Source organism: Colias croceus, chromosome 25, assembly GCF_905220415.1.
Source record: "Colias croceus chromosome 25, ilColCroc2.1".
NCBI classification, from domain to species: Eukaryota; Metazoa; Arthropoda; class Insecta; order Lepidoptera; family Pieridae; genus Colias; species Colias croceus.
The window spans coordinates 4,025,689-4,050,280 of NC_059561.1; the positions used below are offsets into that span (position 1 = coordinate 4,025,689).

The 24,592-nt window shown below is 33.5% G+C and overlaps 1 protein-coding gene across 4 annotated transcripts; it reads right to left on the reverse strand.

Annotated features, from left to right (window-relative positions):
• Positions 1-1,257: 1,257 nt before the first annotated feature.
• Positions 1,258-22,463, reverse strand: LOC123703138 (lysozyme-like). Of its 4 annotated transcripts, none has more exons than XM_045651040.1 (6): positions 22,336-22,463; positions 21,205-21,345; positions 12,024-12,112; positions 7,528-7,588; positions 3,434-3,566; positions 1,258-1,390 (listed from the first exon to the last, which is right to left on the reverse strand). In XM_045651040.1, exons 2-6 carry the CDS (start codon positions 21,326-21,328, stop codon positions 1,261-1,263), a joined length of 537 nt encoding a protein of 178 aa, XP_045506996.1. In that variant the 5' UTR covers positions 21,329-21,345; positions 22,336-22,463; the 3' UTR covers positions 1,258-1,260. The 4 variants fall into 4 exon arrangements, with proteins under 4 accessions (XP_045506996.1, XP_045506994.1, XP_045506995.1 ...); XM_045651038.1 differs by having other exon boundaries at positions 21,205-21,414; XM_045651039.1 differs by lacking the exon at positions 22,336-22,463 and having other exon boundaries at positions 21,205-21,433.
• Positions 22,464-24,592: the final 2,129 nt, after the last annotated feature.

The following is a 24,592-nucleotide window of genomic DNA, read 5'->3' on the forward strand; positions in this document are numbered from 1 at the left end:
AATTTTTAAGTGGCTTTAGCTTTCGAGTAGTAAAGAGATAATTTCGTTTCATTAAAAGATAAATTGTGTTTTTTACTCTTATAGGATTTTTTTTAATTTTTTTCAATATTTTGAAGTGTTTTGTATCACTTTTTGTATTATACTTCCTGAAAAATGAAGAAGCAGTCTTCATTTTTAGTTGGTAAAATGAAAATAATATATACCTGATTTTTTATTTGCCCTGTATCTATTGAGAGCAAACTCTTTAATACGAGATACACGTATATAAAAAACGAAATGAATCACACATCAAAGACTAAAACATAATATTTAAGAAGCTTTTTTTTTATTAATATTTGCCTTTACAATGGAACGAAAGTTGGAAATCTTATCTTATGAAAGTTACTCGATAATAACATTTTGTTCACTTGGGACACTTATACGAAAACTCAAACTATTTCTTTATGTTTATTTTAAACTAGGGATGATGAAATATGGCATTTAAGATTCATAATTTATCCCCTCCATAAAAGACAGTCTTCCGCCGTCTCTGTCGGTCTTTATGTTAGCGATAATCTCACTGATTTTTATTATGATTTCACCAAGGCCTATAAAAAGTATGTATACTTTTTGTTCAGTTTTAGACCATGTGGGTCAAGCTGCGGGAAAAAGCTAGTTGTATATACGTTTCAATTACTTTCCCTTCCCATTTTACGGCTAACAAAACTAAATAAAACAATATAGGAGCTAAACTAAAATCGCATTGCAATTTGACGCAGGTGTCACAACACGCTCAGTGGAGCATCTGCGACATCCTCACAGAGTAATTCATTTTACTTGAAGCATCTTTTGAATTGTGCAGTTAAACAATAGACTTTATTGTTGTGTACTTTTGGTGGAATTTCGTTTGCGTAGCGCATTCTTTGAACAATCAGAGATACAGATTATGAGTAAAGGCGTTGAAGTTAGAGTTCATAATAACAAATTTCATTGAAACCTTATACACATGATTTGGATCGAAACGGAAACATTATTTTTACTTATGAACATTTCTATACTTTTTTAAATACTGTAAAATACGTATATAATATCTTGTGTGTATCATGATAACTTATTTCTATTACACACTAAAATTAAAATAAAAGTATCAGGATGCCTGGTACAAATTGCTAAGAAGCAATAAGGCCGCCTCTTGTACAAACGATGCCTTTTTTTGTATTAATAATATTGTTTTTGTCATAATTTAGTTGCAATAAAGTGTTATAAATAAATAAAAGATCACTATTGTAACCAATTTATTCCATAATAACTATATTTAGACGAAATAGTACTTCTAGCGACTCTACGTCTCATCTTCAATGTTTCGCTATGCAGACTTCTTTCTGGACTTTGTCTTACAAGATCCGGACATCTGAAACGTAAAATAAAATATCTATAGTATAATATTATAAAGCTGAACAGTTTGTTTGTTTGTTTGAACGTGCTAATCTCAGGAACTTTTGGTCCGATTTGATAAATTCTTTCATTGTTAGATAGTCCATTTATAAACACTTGTTACACTGGTACTGTTATAGTAGCATAAGTTATAGTTTATGCATTACTAAAAAGAGTGTGTATGCTGAGCACATGTGTCAGAAGTGAAACTTCTTTGGCAAAATTCAAAGATACTAAAATCCTCGCCTTACGCCGTGCCGTAATACTACTCTCAACGCGCCTAAAGAAGTTTCACTTCGAAAATAACATTTTTATAAACTGCTTCTTGTTTCGCTATAAATGTTTCCGCGATATTTTTATCTACGAGCTAAATTTGATTGATGCTAAATAAATTTGATTGAATTTTTTGATGCGATTGAATTCTCTTCGCTTGGCGTATTTCAAAACCTTAATATCAGAAGTAGATGAAAATGGGGTATGAATTGATAAATTCTACTTTTAGGAACACTATCTGCAGTGCTTAAATTCTTCATTACTAGTTGCATACCCTGGCTCCCGAGTAGTTATTTTTGTTGTAAGCATTTTGTTAACAGTGAAAATGGTGAAACTTAAAGTTTAACAAATATCCACTTTATAAAGTTTAATATAAAGTATTCGTTTAGAATATATTGGTTATTTAAGAAACGAAAAAACGATTAACGAGAAAAAACGAAAGGTAGTCTATTATATTATATTCTGTGACGAAAGTAATTATACGACTTTCTTTTATTTTTACGTATACATACAATTTATTCCTTTTTTGTGTAGAACGTGTAGAACAGTTTATTATTTAGACAGCAGGGTCTGTCAGTCTTTTGTATATGGTTAAAGCATATCTGTGAAAAAACTTCGGAGGCTCTTAGTCGTAATTATTTATTTTATGCATTCTGATACTCGGGTAAATGCGTTCACTTTTGTAATAAGGCACCCCGCACACTAACAATATATACGTCATCAGTCATCACAATTAAATTACATTTTTTTTTTTCAAAATCAAGGAAGGAAATATTCTACGGACACGGACAGGTTAATCAAGAAAAATCTAAAATATAGTAGACGCCACAAGAAGGTCTGTCTTAGTTGTAGCAAAACAAAACAAAACAATAAAATTTAAAATTATAACAATGTTTAAATGTACTGTTTTATATTAGGTATATATTTTTATTTCTTATTCTAAATTCTATGTCTAGCTACGATGGGCGTAAAATGTGTTGTTATACCAGTGTTATTGTTATACCTAACTACCTACTAAGTATCCACATTATGCAATCTAAATAATGGTACAATAAATAGTTTAATAAATAATAATTACCCTAAATATTATATTTCAAAATAAAAACGTACGTGTATAAGTCCCTTAACAACGGATATTAGTACGCTTTTTCAAGACAATAAAGGCTTCTAAATACACTCCACCCAACGTTTCAATGCAGCAGACTGATTATACTAATTGAAGGTTAAGTAATGAACCGCTTTATGTTTAATTCTTATTTAAAGTATACTGTTTTTTTTATGTCTCGACGTATCGTCTTGGTGCATTTCAAATTAAACTTATGGATTTACTGTTATACCAAATTACTTAAAGTACTTACATAATATTATAATTATTCTACGTGTAAATGAGTTTTTGGCTGAATAGTTAAACACATAATAGTCCGAAATTACTCATTCGCTTGACATTAAAATTGACAAACATTGTTCTTTTGAAGACTCATTAAACTTTATAAGCATATTACATATATTTAGCACTAGCTGTGCCCCGCGGTTTTACTCGCAATGATATAAAGCCTTATAGCCTTCCTCGATGGGCTATCTAACACCGAAATAATTTTTCAAATCGGACTAGTAGCTCGAGATTTGTGCGTTCAAACAAACAAACTCTTCAGCTTTATATTTATTAGTATAGAAATAGATGTGAAATTTCTTGTTAAATTATAAAGCTAAATGTATTTTAACTAAATATGAATCAATTATAACTTACTTATAAATTTCCTTAGTGATAAAGTTATCATTTTTACAGCGCGTCGTCCATTGCGTCCAGTATTTGAAACCTTCTCGGTAAAAGATGTTCACTGCGCAGGCTGTATCGTCTCTAATGTCATCATCCAAAAGAGCTGGAACAAAATACGCAATGTATGACTATTATTAATTATAACAGTACAAGTTGTTTTATTAAAGCATTTCTTTCAAACATCAGTGATCATGTTTTATTAACTTATAAGGAAATAATAACTTATAAAATAAATATTTATATCAAAATGTTGCAAAAAACACCTTCACTGAGTTACTGGAAAATATTGAAAATATACTTGATGGATGATTAAATTTTTGACAATTTTTTTCTTATTTATTCTTTTTTACACAAAATTTTATCATAAAGTAATAAATAACCGAAATTTTTGAAATTTTTGCTAAAATTGATCGCTATTTTTATTTGTGTCATAATATATAAAAATTTATTTATTTATTTATTAGGGTACATCGACAGATCACGCATACATCATTCCTTAACAATAAATACAAAGTAAGAATATTCTAATGCTTGACCCTATTATAGATGTACACAGCATTACAAGAAGAACTAAAGATAAATGTAGTCAATGAGGATGTTTTATACAACTAAAGTAAGTATATTAATTAAATATTGCTTAATTCTAAAACTTGATGTGATATGATCCGTGCACTTTTCGTTTAAACATTGGCAAACTATCGTGAAAAATATCAAGGTTCGGAACTTTAGTGAGGTAATCATTGTAGGTTCTCAATAAGCGAAAAACTGGTGAGTTAGAACCGAGAGTTGTTCTACAAGTTGGAACGCTGAAGGTTCGGATAGGTTTTCTGGGAATCGAACGGGGAGCATTAAACATTATACTATTGAGCAAATCTGGGCTATCGATTGTTCCAAAAATGCACACAAAGTAATAAAGAGCATCAATAATAAACTCTACCTCTAAATGTATCATAACTATCCCCTATTATACGTATACTTTTTCTCATATGAAAACCCCGTACCACGAAACACTTTAATAGCGTGATATCGCAAGGACTCGTTATATACAATAATACAGTTAGAATAACTGTCGCTTAACTATTCCAACTGAGCTAACTTTATTACAGGGGAAGTGGTTTCCACAATGTAGTTCAAATACAATTTCTAGTCTCTGTGATGATAAACTAATCTTGAAGTGGAACTAGATATGATTAATATTTATTTACTTGAAGTTCATAACAAAATAACGGCCATTTGGCTACTGAGGCGCTATGTTCGATCATATGGAGATCTTAGGTACTATGTAAGTTTGGATTGGATTTAATAGCTCAGTTCATGTGTTAAAGTTGTTTAAGGCTTTCTCGATAAATGGGCTATCTAACACCGAAAGAATTTTTCAAATCGGACCAGTAGTTCCTGAGATTAGCGCGTTCACACATACAAAAAAATTCTTCAGCTTTATAATATTAGTATAGATTATCCACATTACTATAGCTACTGATGATGGAAAACATAGTGAGGAAACCGGCATGTCCAATATTCAAAAGATTGACAATTGACATGTGACATTTGTCAACTTGCCATATCAGCGTAGTGGAAGGTGCTTTTCTGCCAATAATGTGCGATGATGCGTTTGTAAAGAACCAATCATATCACTTCATATAGTTTGTAGTTTGAAGCGTTAAGCGTTTGAAGCGATACTGTCAGTTATTATATTACAAACAACACAACACAAACACATTCTTCGCTACACGTCCTCACACATGATGGAAAAGTACCTTAAGGACCCTGTTACACGTAAAATATTTTTTTATCGTGATTCGTTAGTTCAGTTTTTATATTAACTGATACACGTCTGCTTTTATTGATAGATTGGATTACATTCATCAGTTAGTAGGCCAGGTACATGATCAATAAATACCAAGAAACTTAAGTACATATTTATTGGCGAAACACAGTAAATACTTTACGTGTTACAGGCGTCATAGGAGGCATGTATTCCTACATACTGAACAAATAGGTATGAGCTGATTCCAAAACTAGGAAAAAATATGGGCTAATAACTATGAATAAATTTTGACCATACAGGCAAAGGTGTAATCGTTAAGTGTGCACAGGCGATTATTCCGTAACTAATTTTTGGACATTTCCCGTTTTATTTTTAAAAAGTTATGATTGTCATTTTACTCATTAGGTAAGATACTTTTGATATCAGTTCAAAGTTTTTTGATATCTGTAATAGTTACAAAAAAATTGCCTGTGCACACTTAACGATTACACCCTATATAAATCAGATTATATACAGGGTTACTTGTAAAACACCAGCAACCTCGCAGGACAAGATAGCTAACATCATAAGTATCAACATTTGTTCTACGACTTTTGGCATAACGCAATTACCTAATTATTTTTAAATGATTTTTTAAACTTTTATTGTACTCTCCTAATATTTGTCTATGTTCATTTGTCTATGTTCTATTCATCGGATGGACGACGCGACCACAGCTGTTGACAGATTTATACTACGTACACGCGACGTTCCCTTCCCCCTCTCGTTCGCTTCTTGTTTACGTAGTAATTTTTGGGAGTCGTAGAGTTTATAATATTCAAACGGAAAATTAAATGAATATTTATTTTTGTTTGAAAATAAAATCTAACAAATTATCAAAAGTCGTAGAACAAATGGTGTTGCTTATGATGTTAGCTATCTTGTCCTGCGAGGTTGCCGGTGTTTTACAACTAACCCTGTATAACCAGTTAGACTATAAAATTGTTCGCATATGTGGGTTTTTGAACAATCTTTAACCAGGCTTTCATTCGTATTCGCAGTCCGCGTTTGGAAACTTTTGAATCCCGTTAGTTTAGGCTGATGCTTGAAACAGAAATTTTACGATTGATGAAAAATCCAACTACCGAGTGGAAACTGGAAACAAAGTTGTCAATATAGTTTTCCCTTGATTTATATTAATCTATTAGTTTTCGTTTTGAAGTTTAAAAACTTTGAGATTAAAATTTCAAAATCGCGTCATGGCAATAATATCGTCATTTTCGACGTCGACGATTTTGATATCTTTGAATCTTGCCAAAGAAGTTTCACTTCTGACACGTATGCTGAGCACACACGCTTTTTTTTGTAATAGTAATAAAAAGTACAAATCTACGCTACGATAGCTCATTCAAAAAACATTGTATAGATTATTTTACAATGTTTCGAATTATTGGAAGAAAATTACACCATGAGATCGAATTTTCTTGTCATCACTTTCAAATTACTGTCAAACTCTATTCCGCAACGATATTAAATTAAATCTAAATCCAATAAAACAGTCCAACTTCATTTGAAATATAAAATACGACCGAAAAGTACTTGCACACTTAGTAGTGGTACTTGACCGTTGTAAAATGCGCCGCGAACGTAAAATGCGCTCCATAAAACTCCACAATAGACCTAGGAAAGAAAGGGATCATGTTCACACGATTTTGCATCCTATTTACAAAGATATAAAGACTGTTTTTGTATAAGATTCAACAGAGTCTATTGTTAAAGCTTTATGCTAGAAAGAACTTACTTCGTTTATATTTTATTTGTTACTTATAACAAAGCTGTTGCTATTTTTATTAACGGTGACTTATGTTAATTTTTTATTCTTTTTGGGGAGTTAAGATGTTAAATAAAGTTGACATTTTCAGTAGTTATCGAGAAAATTATGATAAAAAAATATAATGTATAGAAAATTTAAATTGTAAACAAAGTCCTGTTTCTTCTTAAACTGATGGGAGTTTTCGAGTTAATTTAAAAACTTCACTATTCTCTTTATATTCTAATGTAATTGTTGCGGACGGCAGTCCACTGACAGGGCTATAATTAATAGTAATAGAACAGGATAGAAAATACAATAAATGCAATAATACTTCATATTATTATTACTTAAAAATGTTTCGAATTTGGTATTTAATTAAGTTTTCAAAAGCTTTCAAGTAGCAAATATACTAAAAAGAAAAATCTATAAAATCAAGGTTTCTTGAATAAAATTAAAATTACTAATTAATAATTATGAATACAAATCTTATTAAATTCCTCTTACATTCGCAAGCGATATTACACTCGCCTCCTTTCTTTCCCTCCCGGCACCAGCGACTGGGGATCTGTGGAAAATATATTACCAATTAACAATTGTGTAAAAATTAAGCAATTCCTGTTTTCTTATTTTTAAACTATTGCATAGCTTTTAAACTATTGCATGGCTTCTATCGCGGGCCTTGAGCGCGGGGACCGAATCGAGAAATTCCGTAACGAAAAACCTCACGCTCCCCACTCCGACGGGCTCGGAGGCGTGGCTTGAAGGCATGCTATGCAATAGCTTTACCGCGGCAGTCCCCGAGTGCCACGCGTCTCTTTTTATTTTTTATTTTTGGCGCGCAAATTTCTTGACTTTTCTTTTATAAGATCCTTAACTCATGACTACAACAAACACAACAAGAAAAGTATCGAAATCGGTTCAGTCTTTCACGCGTGATGTCGTGACCAAGGGAAAGAGGGATTTATTTTTATATATAGAGATATTATAATATAATTTAGATTAGTATTAACGATCACAAAAGAAATATATAATCTCATGGCAATAGTTCAGGGTAAAATATATCAAGCTGTTCACGCTACACAGCGCTAAATAAATTAACATGTTGTACACACTTGAAAAACATCTCATTCTGATGCAGTAAAATGAGATAGACACAAGATTCAAAATGGCAATTAAAACAAGGATTTAAATAGATTTAGGAATATATTTTGCCTTCATACAGAAAAATATAGTACTTACGAATACTTTTCATATAATGTAAATAAATTAATACTTAGATTTACAGAAATATTATAAAAAATACAACCTAAACGTCGGCCCTAATATTTATTATCTTTTCGTAATTACAAATAGTATTATGCATTATGTAACAAATGAATCATTCGTTATCATTCGCTGTCTAAATATGATGACAAAGCAATTAATAAATCTCTTTTACAACCGCATTTATGGTCTCATAAAACGATGTAATTAATTCAATGTAACAGTAAAGGAAGTAAGCAAATTTTTATTTATTTAATAGCTTGACAGAAGGCCCTTTATCATAAAAATATTATAAAGGCAAAAATCAAATTAGTACATGTTCATGTACACACGTCATGACGTGTGATGACACAACAATAGTTCCTAATGTTCCTATCATTATACAAAATTCACATTTATAAATTAAATTAGTAAATCCTGTAGTGAAGTGTATAATATGTATTTCACTTGTTATTAACCGACTTCAAAAAAAAGGAGGAGGTTATCAATTCGGCCGGTATATTTTTTTTTTTTTTTTATGTATGTACACCGATTACTCCGAGGTTTCTGAACCGATTTACGTGATTCTTTTTTTGTTCGATGCGGGATGGTGTCGAATTGGCCCAGTAGTTTTTATTTTATGAGCATTTTTGTCTGTAGGTATTTGTAAATTTTGCAAGTGCAAGTTTGAAGTCGGTTGTTTTTAACGCAGTTATCACTTGTTTACGACTAGCGGTCCGCCCCTGCTTCGCCTGTGGAACATATTTAGGCTTTCTCTACATAAGAACCATCCTTGGACTTCCACAAACATTAAAAAAAAAGAATTATCGAAATCGGTTCAGCCGTTCACACGTGATGCCGTGACAACGCTAAACGGGTTTCATTTTTATATATATACTAACGGTCCGACCCGGCTTCGCCCATGGTACGTATTCACGTTTTGTCTACATAAGAACCATCCTCGAACTTCAAGGAATATTATAAAAAAAGAATTAACGAAATCGGTTAAGCCGTTCTCAAGTTATGCGCTTACCAACACATTTTGGGATTCATTTTTATATTATAAGATAGATAATCAATTTCTGTACAAGCAAAAAATACAGTAGCAATAAAACTACAATGCACACACACACACACACACACACACAAACACACACATCTTTAGAAAAGAAAAATGTTTGTATATTTTAGACTTCTAAAATTAGTCTTACTGTCTAAAATAAGTCTGTATTACAGTAGTTTTATTATCTACTATCGGTCCGCCCCGGCTTCGCTCGTGGTACATATTTCGCAATAAAAGGTAGCCTATGTTCTTTCTCAGGGTCTAATGATTGTCTGTGCCAAATGTCATCAAAATCAGTCCAGTAGTTTATGCGTGAAAACCATACATACATACAAACCTTTCCTCTTTATAATATTAGTATAGAAGTATAGATATTACAGGTATAGGTATATCTACAATAATTATTATATATTCAACCTTAATTTAATAAGAAAAGAAAACAACATTCAACTGATTAATTCAACAAATTTCCTTTTCACATCAATGAAAGATAGGCTCGAATGATAAGAAATAAAGGTTTCTGTTATCAGCAACCTCACACCGTCTTAAGGAGAAATCAAAAATGTGTTTTTATTTCAATAAGATTTATCAAAAAGATCTGAGATTTATTTTATACTAACTTACCGCCCGCGGCTTCGCCCACTTTGTCTAATACCTAATAATGTAAATTATTATATACTAAAACCTTCCTCTTGAATCACTCTCTCTATTAAAAAAACCGCATCAAAATCCGTTGCGTAATTTTAAAGATTTAAGCATACAAAGGGACATAGGGGCAGAGAAAGCGACTTTGTTTTATACTATGTAGTGATACACACTCGAAATCTTGCTTATCAATAGCTTTAAATGTTTTTACTAAGTATATTATGTTTACAATGTGTTTTTTACATGTAAACCACTAACACGAACAATTACTATTTAAATTGTCTCCATAGATTTTCGAAATAGCTTAGAGCAAATAAAAACTGAATTGGTAACGAATACATTTTACTAAAAAAATGCACGTATCACGTTACACTAATATAGCACAAAATATATTAATTTGTATATAATATAACGTTCTCTAAAAATCCATTTCTTACAAGATTTCCACAACCTTTTACTTCATTTTACTATTAATTTATTCTCGTACATTTAATAAAAAACAAATGTATTATTCAGTATATTCTCCAGCATTTGATATATCAAAGCAAAAACCCTCCACACCTAGCCTAGTTAGACCACGTCACTCAGATAAAAATTAAAGGTACGTCTAAACGTGTGCCCTATTTCCAGAGAATCTTCACACTCTCTATTTCAAGTGTGCAAACAATATATTATACTGTTTTTAACATTCCCTACGCTCTTAAGAAACTTTTAGTGTTAAGTGATTGCAATGCTTTATGATGTTGGATGCAAAAATAATTATTATGCTAGATACATTATTTGTGTACGATTTATTTAAGCTAGAACACAGAGAGAGAACGAGTATAATATAATAATTATCTAATATTTTTAATAGGTTTATTATATAAACTAGCCTCCGCCCGCGACTCCGTCCGCGCGGTTGTCGGTCTTCGCGTGGATGGTTTATTTCTCCATTTTAGTAACTCTGACAATGACATCTTATAAATATCTATCTGACCCAAATACGGCTAGGCCTATAATAATACGCAACGTGTGTTCGCGGTTCTACAGAACAACGTCTATGGATAACTGAAAAATTAAGATTAATTTTTTTCTACGTATTTTTCCAGGATAAAAAGTATCCTATTTTACGCCCAGGATAATAAGGTATAATTATACCAAGTTTCATCGAAATCGAACCGGTAGTTTTCACGTGATGTCTTCACATACAGACAGACAGACAGACAGACAGACAGACAGACAAAAATTTTTTTAATCACATATTTGGGTTTGGTATCGATCCAGTAACACCCCCTGCTATTTATTTTTTCAATATTTTCAATGTACAGAATTGACCCTTCTACAGATTTATTATATGTATAGATGTATTGTGTAGAGTAGGTACTAGCGTCGTGTACTTGTTTTAGCATTTAAAACGAACCGCTATAATATTTTAATACATAATATAACGCACACGACACTTTAATTGTATTTATTTACTCACTAGCTTTCGCCCGCGACTCCGTCCGCGCGGATGTCTGTCTTCGCGTGGATGGTTTATTTCTCCATTTTGAGTAACTCACAATGACATCTTATAAATATCTATTGGACCCAAATACGGCTAGGACTATAATAATACGCAACGTGTGTTCGCGGTTCTACAGAACAACGTCTATGGATAAAACTGAAAAATTAATTTAATTTTTTTTCTACGTATTTTTCCAGGATAAAAAGTATCCTATTTTACGCCCAGGATAATAAGGTATAATTATACAAAGTTTCATCGAAATCGAACCATTAGTTTTCACGTGATGCCTTCACATACAGACAGACAGACAGACAGACAGACAGACAGACAAAAATTTTTTTAATCACATATTTGGGTTTGGTATCGATCCAGTAACACCCCCTGCTATTTATTTTTTCAATATTTTCAAATTTCAATGTACAGAATTGACCCTTCTACAGATTTATTATATGTATAGATTAAACTTCAGGATTAAAATCTTATTATTGTTTTCAAAATAATAACTGCTAAGTATTATTTTGTTATATAGACTATCAAAAATTATCATGTTACAATTCTTACCTGATATAAACCATAGTACTTTTTACCGCTAGGAGTTACAACGAAGGCTTTGGTATCTCGATTGCTCACTTTCTCTATAAGGCACACCCCTGTAATTAATACTTATATTGTAATCGTATATAATTATTTATTAAATAAGCTTAATAATTATTTATTAAACAAGTATTCTCTGTAACTTTAAAGTTATTTTACCTAAGAATGAAAGAAACGAGGAAGGTATCAGTTTTAAAAACGACTTACATAATTGTAGAGCCGTATTTCGTATTCAAAATTTAGATACATTAAACTTGCATTTATCTAATTTTACTATCTAAGACACTCAAATATGATCTACCAATATCTTTTAAAATATATCAAATCATTCGTGCACCTTAGTGCAAAGCAAGCAAAAAGCATATTATTATAATCTATATATATAAAACTCAAAGGTGACTGATATAGTGATCTATCAACGCACAGCCCAAACCACGGGACGTATCGGGCTGAAATTTGGCATGCTGGTAGATGTCATAACGTAGGCGTCCCCTAAGAAAGGATTTCCCGAAATTCTTGTGGGAACGGGGAAAAACGGGGATGCACGTACAAAGTCGTGGGCGGAAGCTAGTCACACATAATAATTATGACATGCACTAAAATTATGGGCAAAAACATATTTTAAAAATATATTCTCTACTAACAGTACAACGTGGTTGGATAAGTATATGATAGTTTCAAAGTACAACTTAACAATACATTGAGGAAAACCACAGAGTATTGTTCAATTATAAAAAACCTAATAAAAACATTATACAACTTGTTAGTTAGTTCACACGCAATATGGCATGAATTATCAATTTATTACGTCAATTGTTTCTATAAAAAACATACTTTTAAAATAATTCACGGTACAATTAGAATGATAATTAAAAAAATAATCTTAATGAAATAAATTAAAATTTATATCACAAGCCTTTTTTTGCTTCGCATGTGACCAAAACGATACACAGAAATCAGTGTATTGAAAAAAAATACTATTTCTTAATCGACACACAACAAATAAGTTACTTAGTTACGAAAATTGATCTCATGTAAGTAATAATAAATATTTATCAGTAACAACAGAACTCTTCCTGTTAAAATATCAAAATCCGTTCATTATTTCCAGAGACAACATTCAAGCAATCACAAAAACTACCTCTCTATAGCATACGTATACAGTACATTTATTATTAAATATACTGGTATTAATAAATCAGTAACATTTAATTTAAATAAGACCTTGTCTGACCTCTGTGAATTTAATTTCAATATTATGTTCACCAATGACGCAGTGGTTAATAACAGTATTTATAACTAGAGGGAATAGCTTCGATTACTGTCATTAAAGTCTATGAAAGATGTAATCATATAATTTTTACATAGGTAATAAATTTATTTATTTCCTTTATGAATGCTCTACCGTTAAAAACAAGTTTTCCATTTTTTATGGCGCTATCTATGTTTGGAACGTTTTTTTAATAATACTACATTTTAAAATTTTTTAAATAAATATATATGTAGATTCTTACACGTAATATTTGATTACATTACAAAATAACTGGACTCGTTGATCTTGGAATATGCCTTGGTTTATAAAATGTATGCACTGGCCACTGGTAACAGAGAGGTCATTCTCAAGTCATATTTTAAATACAACCTCGCGGTTACTGACCTATGTCTATAATGAAATTAAGCCTAGTGTCGCTATATAGTGGAAAAAAAATCACTTTCCGCTGTCTGTCTCTATAGGCTAGAGATAGATCTTAAAATTTAATAATTCAGAAAGGTTTATGGCATAGGTATGTATGATAACATGCATGATTTTTGTAGATTATATAAAGTAATATTAGCATTGCGTGTGGAGCCGGGGCGGGTAGCTAGTTATAATCTTGAAGTAATAGCTACCAGGGCAGACGTTCTGCCCTATTGCCTTTAATTTTTCTCTCAATAAGAACCTTTCTTGCCTTAACATTTTTTTTTAATAGAGCTGTTCTCGAGTTTTTAGCATTATCTCTTAACATTTTATGGAAATACATTTATATTTATATAGATTAACTCACATTGTCCAAACAACAAATCAGTAGGCATGCCAACTTTGATCAACTCCCGGGCTAGTTTGCATCTCGTCTCAAACCGTTTGCCACTCACGCACACACACAAACACAGGAGCACACATGCGAACCGCATGACGAACGAACACATAATGCGCGTACGCACGAAATGTCAATGTCATGCCGTCCGGAACTATGAATTATAATGAATTAATGGGACTTTGACATTTGGCGTGATTTCTGTCACACGTGTTTTGGTTTTTAATTTAGTGTTTTGGCTATTTCAACAATAATATATTCACTTTGAGCTGTATTGTGTTCGTATTTAAGTGTTTAGTTAGTGGTTATAGTGGTAAGTGTACTAACAATTCACTAATATGGGCCCTGATCCACCCGATCCCCCTAAGCCCCCTGACGTCCAGGAAAGAAGCATGGAATTGGACATCTCTCAGAATAAGAGGCAAAGGTGTCCGTCACCTGAGTCTACAGATGAATCCCCAATTAAACGCTTTGTTCCATCAGATCCCATTTTACCTTCTGTTAATCCGTCTATATTTGTTGATCCTATTTTAAATAATCCTATAAGATATAGTGGTGATGAAGTTGGACCATACATTGTCCACGTATCTCGCGTAGAAAACGATCCTTCTGCTGGCCTGTCCATCCGTCCTATCAAATTTGGATCTTTCTTGTATAGACAAAAAGTACCTAATATTTTAAGAGACGGAGTAAAATCTGTTGGCCGCAATAGAATATCAGTTGAGTTTGTATCGGCTGAGGATGCTAATAATTTTTTATCTTTACCTGCTTTGGCCGAAGCTAAATTTAAGGCATTCATTCCTACCTATCACATCACCCGCATGGGTATTGTAAAAGGAATACCTGTAGAATGGACCATGGATGATTTGGTGGAGTGTGCAGAATTCCCTAACAGACACGGTCGCATACTTAAAGCACGTAGACTTAATAAAAAATCTAGCCTTGATGGGATTACAACTTGGGTCCCGTCCCAAACAGTGGTACTTACTTTCTTGGGCCAAGTAATGCCATCAAAAATCTACTGTAGGTACACTTCTCTCCCCGTAGAAATTTATCACTACCCAACCATCCAGTGCCACAAGTGCTGTCGCTTTGGGCACATCCGAGACCAGTGCCGCTCAAAAGAGAGGTGCTACAAATGTACACAAAACCACTCGGGTGACTCCTGTCCCATTCAAGAATCTCAAGCACTATGTGTCCACTGCAATGGCACTCACTTTGCCATTGACAAAAATTGCCCGGAACACAGCCGGCAAAAGTCAATTAAACTTTTGATGGCCACAGAAGGTATCTCATTCGAGGAAGCCTCTAAGCTTACCCCTCCAGTGTACAGACCGTTTTCGGAAACAGCCAGTTTCGTTTTTGCGCCCAGATCACAACAATCACCTGTTTTTCCCACCCCTTCTATGAAACAATCCAATAGTGTTCGTCAAACTCGTCCTCTTAATAAAACTTCATACAAAAAGACCTATTCTATACCCCCTCGCACTCATGCACCACTAGGTAAAACGTATGATGTAGCTGCACACCGCCAAATAACTCAGGAATTACCTTCTACCCAACCGAATGGTTGTGCCTTATATCAGAACCCAGATCCCCCTGTTGTACTGAGCTCTAATGTTGAGCTTTATGTTTCAGCATTAGAAACTTTTCTGAAAAAAACAGATACATTACCGACCAACGTTGCCCATAGATTAATAAATCTTCTCTCTCTATTTAACAATGGCCCTCACCATCCTTCAGTGGAATGCTCAAAGCATTCGTCCGAAATGTCATGAAGTACTTGACCTTATTTCAACCCACAACCCTATAGCTTTTGCCATCTCGGAGACATGGCTAGTTCCCGGAAGTCACTTTCGGATTCCTGGCTTTTTCTGTCTCCGAGATGACAGAGCCGATGGGTATGCTGGAACAGCACTTTTACTTAAACATTGTTTAAATTTCTCTCGTATTCTATTACCTATGCATGATCAGCGTATTAACGCTGTTGCTGCGAGATGCAATAATGTCTCTATTATTTCTGTCTACATTTCTCATCCTCATCCTTCTATTATACCTGATCTTTCACTTATACTTTCCTCCGTACCGTCTCCTCTTTTAGTATTGGGCGATTTTAATGCTCAGCACACTTCTTGGGGATCTTCTGTTTGCAATACATTTGGGCACCTGCTAATGGATCTGCTTGATGACCTTGACCTCTGTGTAATTAACGATGGATCTCCCACTAGGAGAGTCTTTCCTAATCAGAGTCTCTCCTCTGTAGTCGATCTATGTATCTGTTCTTCCTCCTTGGCTCCATCCCTCACCAATTTAACTCTTTCTAGTACTCACGGTAGCGACCATTTTCCTCTTCTTTCTTCTCTTTCCCAGTCTGTTATCCCATTGACTTCCCCTTTTCCACCCCTTCTCATGTATAGACTTTGTAAAGCAAACTGGCAGGATTATGCTACTGGTCTTGACAATCTGGTTGAGTCCCTTCCTTCTGTTTCTCTTGATAATAATCTATGTACTTATTCTGACTTTGTGGATTGTATTAAAAACGCAGCTGCGAATAACATCCCTCTTAAGTCTGTTTCTAACTCTGGTTCTCGCAAAATCTCTCCGCCATGGTGGGACGATGAATGCTCAGCTTCTGTCAACTCAAGGAGAGAGGCCGAAATTCAGTATAATGCTTCCATGTCCGTTGACAATTTTATATATTATAAAAGAATAGCCGCGCGTACCAAACTTTTTCTTAAAAATAAAAAGAAAGCAGGCTGGCAAACATTTTGCGAGAGTCTGTCGCCTAGAACACCTGCAACAGTTATTTGGAAGAACATACGCAAATTTCGTGGCTCTCTTTCTTGTAACGACATAGACTCCAATGACTCCTCAGTGTGGCTTGAGGAGTTCGCTGATAAGTTCTCCCCTCCCTTTGTTCCTTCTTTAGATTCTTTCCCTATGGCCACTGGTCCGCTCGTCTCGTCTCATGATAACAACATGGAAGCCATATTCTCCCTGGAAGAGCTAAATGTAACCCTCAGCGGCCTCTTAGACTCTTCTCCCGGATTAGATGGCATTCCTTATTCTTTCATACGCCAATCCGGTCCCATAACCAAACAGTACTTTTTAAACTTAGTAAATTTCTTTTATGAATTCGGTTTCATCCCTGACTCTTGGAAATCACATCTCATAATTCCTTTACTAAAACCAGGCAAACAAGCCTCTAGTGCCGACTCCTATCGACCAATCGCTCTTTCTTCGTGTCTGTCTAAGATAGCCGAACACATGGTTAAAAATAGACTTGAGTGGCTTGTTGAAAATAGGGGACTGTTATCCAGGTCTCAATTTGGATTTAGAAAGGGTATGAGTGTACTGGATTGTTTGGGCATTTTATCCACAGACATTCGATCGGCCTTTGAAAGAAAACAGTATTTGGTAGGCGTCTTTTTAGATATAGCGTCCGCCTACGATAGCGTACTTCTTCCGTTACTCAGAAACAAATTGTTACAGCTGAGTATCCCAGTGAGGATGATACGATTTATCTGCAATCTTTTAATGTCAAGATACATTCAAGTGCGCCATAACTCTCATATTTCTTCCACTAGGCTTACCTGGAAGGGGCTCCCTCAAGGATCGGTATTAAGTCCTCTCCTATATGCGATCTACACTTTCAACTTGGATACGACAGTCACATCTTTCTGTGACATACTTCAATATGCAGACGACATCACCCTATTTGCTCATTCCCATGACATGGATGAAATCACCTCGCGCCTTAATTCAGCTTTGTCGTATCTTGGTGATTGGCTATCAGAGCATGGTATGTCTGTGTCTGTACCAAAATGTTGCGTTGTAGTTTTCACTAAAAAGCGTCACATTCCCGCACCAACCCTAGTACTTGGCGATGAACCAATTCCAGTCACCAATAAAGTTAAGTATTTAGGCGTTATATTATATTCTAGGTTATCGGGTTCCCCTCATGTTAACTACATCAGTCAAAAATGCGAAAAAGGGATTAATATATTACGTTCTCTGGCAGGAGTGTGGTGGGGGGCCCACCCATACTGTCAGAAACTTATTTATAATGCCGTGGTGCGTAGTCACTTAGACTATGCGTCTTTCATACTCGATCCATGTAATAAGACGGCACTAAATAAACTAGACAAAGTGCAATCTCGTTGTCTGCGCTTGATTACCGGAGCAATGAAATCTACCCCGATTAACGCCCTGCAGGTTGAGTGTGTTGACCCTCCCCTGGCCCTTCGCAGGCAGTATCTTTGTGATAAATATTTTTTTAAATCTATCTATAACTCTTCCCATATCCTTTGGCCCAAGCTCCATAATCTCCTTCAAATCTCCACTAGTCAAAATCTCCGTCCCTCTGTTAATTTTTCTTGTTTACTGAAAAGCTTCATAAGATTCTCCCGTCTGCCTGATCCTACTGTTCAGTTTGAACTATACCCTCTCTTCTCCGTTAACTTCCAGTCCCTTACGTACAATCCACCTATACTTTTAAATTGTGGCATAACTAAACATACAATTAATGCAAATGCTACATTTAATGAAATTGTAGCCAATAAATGGCCCAATTGGCACCTCTTTTTTACCGATGCCTCGAAAATGTCCGATATTTCATGTGTGGGAGTCGCTGTTTGGTACCCTCAATCCAGCATTATTCTTCAGTTAAAGTGCCCCCCTTTATCTACTGTTTACACTGGTGAAGCTACAGGCATTCTCGAAGCCCTCACTTTCATTAGCTCTCACAACCTTGATAAAGCTGTTATATTTTCTGACTCATTAAGCTGCCTCCAGGCTCTCCTATCTAATCCCTTTCGATCCAGATCATGTCACCCCTTGATCTTAAGAATACGTGTGGTTCTTTTAAATTGCCTCAATAAGGGTCTCCACGTTCAAATAACTTACATACCAGGTCATATTGGTATAGGGGGTAACGAGATGGCTGACTCTTTGGCTAAGTCTGCTACGCAAGTGGGTTGCAATACTCACTTTAGTAATTACAGTCAAGACCTTGTCCCACTATCAAAATCACGTCTAGATAGGAAGTGGTTGAATCTTTGGCAAGAGTCCAGCCGCACGAAAGGTAAATTTTATTGGGACATTCAGCCTACTATTCCACACAAACCGTGGTTTTTCCGTTTTCGCAAATTCGACAAACCAGTAACATCCACTATCTGTCGGCTGCGCTTCGGCCATGCGTGTACTCCTATCCATCTGGCGAAAATCAGAGTACGTGACCATTCTATTTGTGAGTGTGGATTAGATGAAGGTACTACTGACCACCTGTTCTTTGAATGTACCAAGCTCCGTTCTTCATTACTGGATGTCCTCCCTCCTGAAATCCCTCGTCCCACAAATTTTAAATGTCTGTTGTCCTTAGTGCCTTCCAAATTTGTTGAAATACTATCTAAATTTATTTCCTATAATAAACTAAAGTATTAACCCCTTATTATATTTATAAATCATATTAGTGTATCCTGTAGTTTGTAATATAATAGAACCTGTATTGTCTTATGTGTTTGTTCTAGCCGCTCCAAGTTGATCAAAATTTCTGCATTTTCCCACTCAGTTCCAAATGTTAAATGTCACAGCCGTATAAGTCTAACTGACTGAAATTTGAGTCCTGTCTCTCCCATATACACTGGACATTGGCGAAGTCCCTTTTTATTGGGTGAAGCCATTATTTAAGAGAAGAAGAAGAAGATGAATTAATGTTGTTTGTTTATATTATGTGGGAACGATTTTTAAAGTGTTACTACTTACAACTAGGTATTATTATTATCTGTGGTATTATGATTGAATTGTGTATATTGTTGAGAGGAAATGTTCGATGTGTACTGCAACTGTACTGTGATATTATTATATCGTACTAGATGTGCCCCGCTGTTTCACCCGCCATGCTCCTCTTTTGTTGGTCCTAACGTGATGGTATATGTATAGCCACTTCCTCGATACAAGATGCTATCTAACGCTGAAAGAATTTTACAAATCGGACCAGTTCCTGAGGTTAGCGCGTTCAAACAAACGAACAAACTCTTCAGCTTCATAATATTCGTATGGATTATAATATAGAGTTCAAATAAGAAGAAACTGTTTAATATAAAATTATCGACTTTTTAATTGATGAATATCGTAAATATGAAGGAATAATTATCAACATAGATAAAACTCATACATTTTACAAACAAAATATATGTATATGTATTACCATTCACTATAAAAAAAATCAATATAATGAAAACAACTAAACTTTAACAGCAGAAGAATGGAAATCATCTCGTGTAATAAATTTTATCATTTCGAAATTTTCAAGCAATTTGATATGTATCTATGGATAGATAAAAAACATTGTTCTCGTATCTTTATCCCACGTTTATGTAAATAGAGATAATGTCATAGATGATAATAATATTATCTGAAACTATGAATAAGTTTTACTAGGATATTACAAAATCATATAATTATGTAGGTACACACAACCATAATATATTATTTCTGTTTTTAGTGAATAAGTCACTCTGTTTTTTTACCATTATATGGGAAATGGAAAACCACAAGACGCAGTAGTTAATTTACATTGAAATTACAAAATTACAAGAAAATTCTGTTAAACAAAGACTGAGAATACTTTAAGATAAAATCTTGCGTAATCTAGATTCAGATAAACAATTTCGCGGAATTTAACTTTAATGATTGTACAAGTATAATATATTACATTTTTTATTCAAAACTTTAAAATGTATAGGAAACAAATACAAGATTCACAATGACTCTGTAGATAATTTATGCTAACTTATTACAAAAATCACAGGCTCTTCCTATAAAGTAATAACTTTAATTATAAAATGATTAGGTATTGATGATATAAACAACAAAATTCAAATAACATGACGTGCATCACGTAGGTAGGTATATTGTTTACAAATATAGACAGCAACATTAAAAACCCAAAGAAAAGGTTGGAATTAGAACCACAGTAAATATGTTCATGTATCATTGACTAAATAGCAAATACATAACACTGAAAGCGAAATTTTAGTAATTAGTAACAACTAACAGTAAACTATACTCACAGTTACCAAGAAATGTCTTCTCAATCAGATCGGTTCTCATCAACTCCGTCGCCAGTCGGCACCTCGTGAACCTTCTTCCATCACAAACCAATAAACTGAACAATAAAACTATATACACGTTCATAGCATTCACTAAATAATCTTTAAATATGATTTATAGGGCTCATAAACACCTTATCTTTAAGTGGCTTCATTGCACTTAGCCTTCAACTTGAGATATAAAAACATATGTAGGTAACAAATATATTATAGTAGGTGTAATACATATAAATCTAAATAACAAGACGTGTAATATATAATTTACTAGCTGCGCTCCGCGGTTAAGCCCGCCTGGCTCCGCTTCTATTGGTCTTACCGTAAAGATATATATAATAATATATCCTCGACTTCCTCGATAAATGGGCTATCCAACACCGAAAAAATTTATGAAATCTGATGGAAATCGGACCAGTAGTAGGTCTTGAGATTAGCGCGTCAAACAAACAAACAAACTCATTAATGTAGTTAACTCTATGTCCCCTAATCGTGGAGTACTGCAATTGTTTTAAATGCAATAGAACTACGTTTAATGCATTATTGATTCTTTATTCAAATTTGAATTTATTCCACTTTTAAAATGATTATTATACAATCCATAATGTTGTTCTTGTAGGTTCAGCCTTTATTTAATAAGATTAGTTATATGCATTATATTAAAAATACATAAAAACAAGTGTAATTTTCTATCGATTTAACAATCATTAGTTTTCATCCTGAAATTAAATGTAAAAAAAAACAACAAATTCACTTATTCTTACACTAAGGAGTCTAAGATTAAGGATTCTTTAAAAATGAAAACACGTTTGTCTGGTACACAGATTAATATTTCGCCTACACGTTATTCTGTATTTAACGAAAAGGTTAGGTACTTATATTCTATTTATTAGAACAATTTAAATCTACATTTATAAACAAAAAATGTTTAACTAATAGTACATTTCTGTAACGTACATTTCTGTAACGAAAATAATTTTAAAAATTACATAACATTTCCACTTATCTGACATTTTATAATATTATTTATCTATAGGATATGTTACATTAATATAAGATAATAACTCTAATTGTTTGTACTACTAAACTATCTATTACCTATATTATATAGTTACATAGTTAACAAAACACAATAATGAAAGAAAAACTCAATTAATGCATTAATGAACGTAATTGATTAGTTTATTTTTATTTATAAGTAACACAACACAAGTTGAACACTTGCTTCGATCACTTGCATTTGAGATATAAAATGACATGCGTAATATGTAATACAGATAATAATAATTATATTATGCTGATATCAAATGATTTATGATTAATTAATGATAGCAGTTAATTATAACTTGATTAATTAAGATTTATTGCACTATCCTATCCTACTAATATTATAAATGCGAAAGTTTGTGAGGATGGATGTATGTGTACATGTCTAGGTATGTATATTTGTTACTCTTTCACGCAAATACTACTGAACCGATCACAATGAAATTTAGCACACATATTGAGGGTAACATGGATTAGCACATAAGATAGGTTTTATCCCGGAAATCCCACGGGAACAGGAACTATGCAGATTTTTCTTTGAAAACATGGGCGAAGCAGTAGAATCAGATGCAGTTGTTAAGTTTTGTTTACATCTAATATATTATATTATAAAGGCGAAAGTTTGTATGGATGTATGGATGTTTGTTACTCTTTCACGTAAAAACTACTGAACCGATTACAATGCAATTTAGCACACATATAGAGGGTAACTTGGATTAACACATAGGATAGTGTTTTCCTTTGCAAACGCGGGCGAAGCCGCGGGCGGATATCTAGTTTTAGAATATACCGCCCACCTATATTCATTAAAAAAACAACTCGGTCCAGTCGTTAACCTGAGATACCTTAGAAGCCTTAGTAATGCAAATATGGTGTTATTTTACAAAAATACAAATACAAAAATAGAAAGGAAATATTTTACATGGATAAATCTTAAGTAATCTATTGCTTTATTTTACTGATCTATGTATGTAAAATAACACCATATTTGCATTATCTAAAGCCTTGTTTCCACTTGAGCATGCTCAGGCGAATGAGCGGCTCATTTGGCCGAGCCGCTCAAGTGGAGACGTCTGAGCACGTGCGGCCCGAGCATGCTCAGGCGTCTCCACTTGAGCAGCTCGGCCAAATGAGCCGCTCATTCGCCTGAGCATGCTCAAGTGGAAACAAGGCTTCTGAGGTTAACGACTGGACCGAGTTTTTTTTTTTAATAAAGATAGGTGGGCGGTACATTCTAAAATGTAAACAAAACTTAGCAACTGCATCTGAATCTACTGCTTCTGGTCAGCTTGATGATAATATTTATTATTTATCGTGACTAATATAAGACTTGTACCGTGTTTTATTTTGTTCTTTCTATGTATATAAAGTTATAAAAGCATTTCTGTGATTATTTGGAAAGAAAACTCAGTTATTGGATTGATTTTAATTCATTATAAGCGTGTATAAATTCAAAATAGAATATTTATCGCACAAAAGAGCAGTAATAAGGAAAATAAATTATGCTATCGAGAAATCACTATGTGCACTCAATTATAATTCATATATCGCATACTAATTATTTGTAATATAATAAATTTATAATATCTAGTAGCGGTTTGTATCCGTACTACAGTAGTATAATTATGTAGAAGTAGAATGTGTAGTATAATATTCTACATTTTGACTGACCGGTTGGCTTGGTTGGTAGTGGTCCTGCCTTCCAAGCCAGAGGTCGTGGGTTCGATTCCCACCCGGGGCAAATATTTGTGTGATGAACATAGATGTTTGCTCCGTGTCTGGGTGTTAATTATCTATATAAGTATTTATTTAAATTTATATATATGTATGTTTATCAGCCATCTGGTTTCCATAACACAAGCGGAAAGCTTAGTATGGGATCAGATCGTGCCGTGTGTGAAAATTGTCCCGAAATACATATTTATTTAATACATATTTTATTTTATATATTTTCTTTTATTAATGACACTTGATGACGAACAATACAAATATCATAGCACCACAGAATACTTAATAGTAGTTAACGCTAATAGCACTATACATAGTATATATAGGTAGTATTTGAAACAGATGCAAAAAATATGGTTTTTAGCAACGATTATCAAAGCATTTAAATCCGATTCATATCGATTCCCGGAAAATTTATGAATTAAAATTTAAATGAACGATATCAATATTGTTTATTATTTTACAGCTATAAAACAATAGCTTTCAAACATTCTATAAATAAAAACTCGCCATAATTCTATAATATGTATATACAAAATTATTCATAAAAATCAAAAAGCTATTCTATTACTGTAAGTCT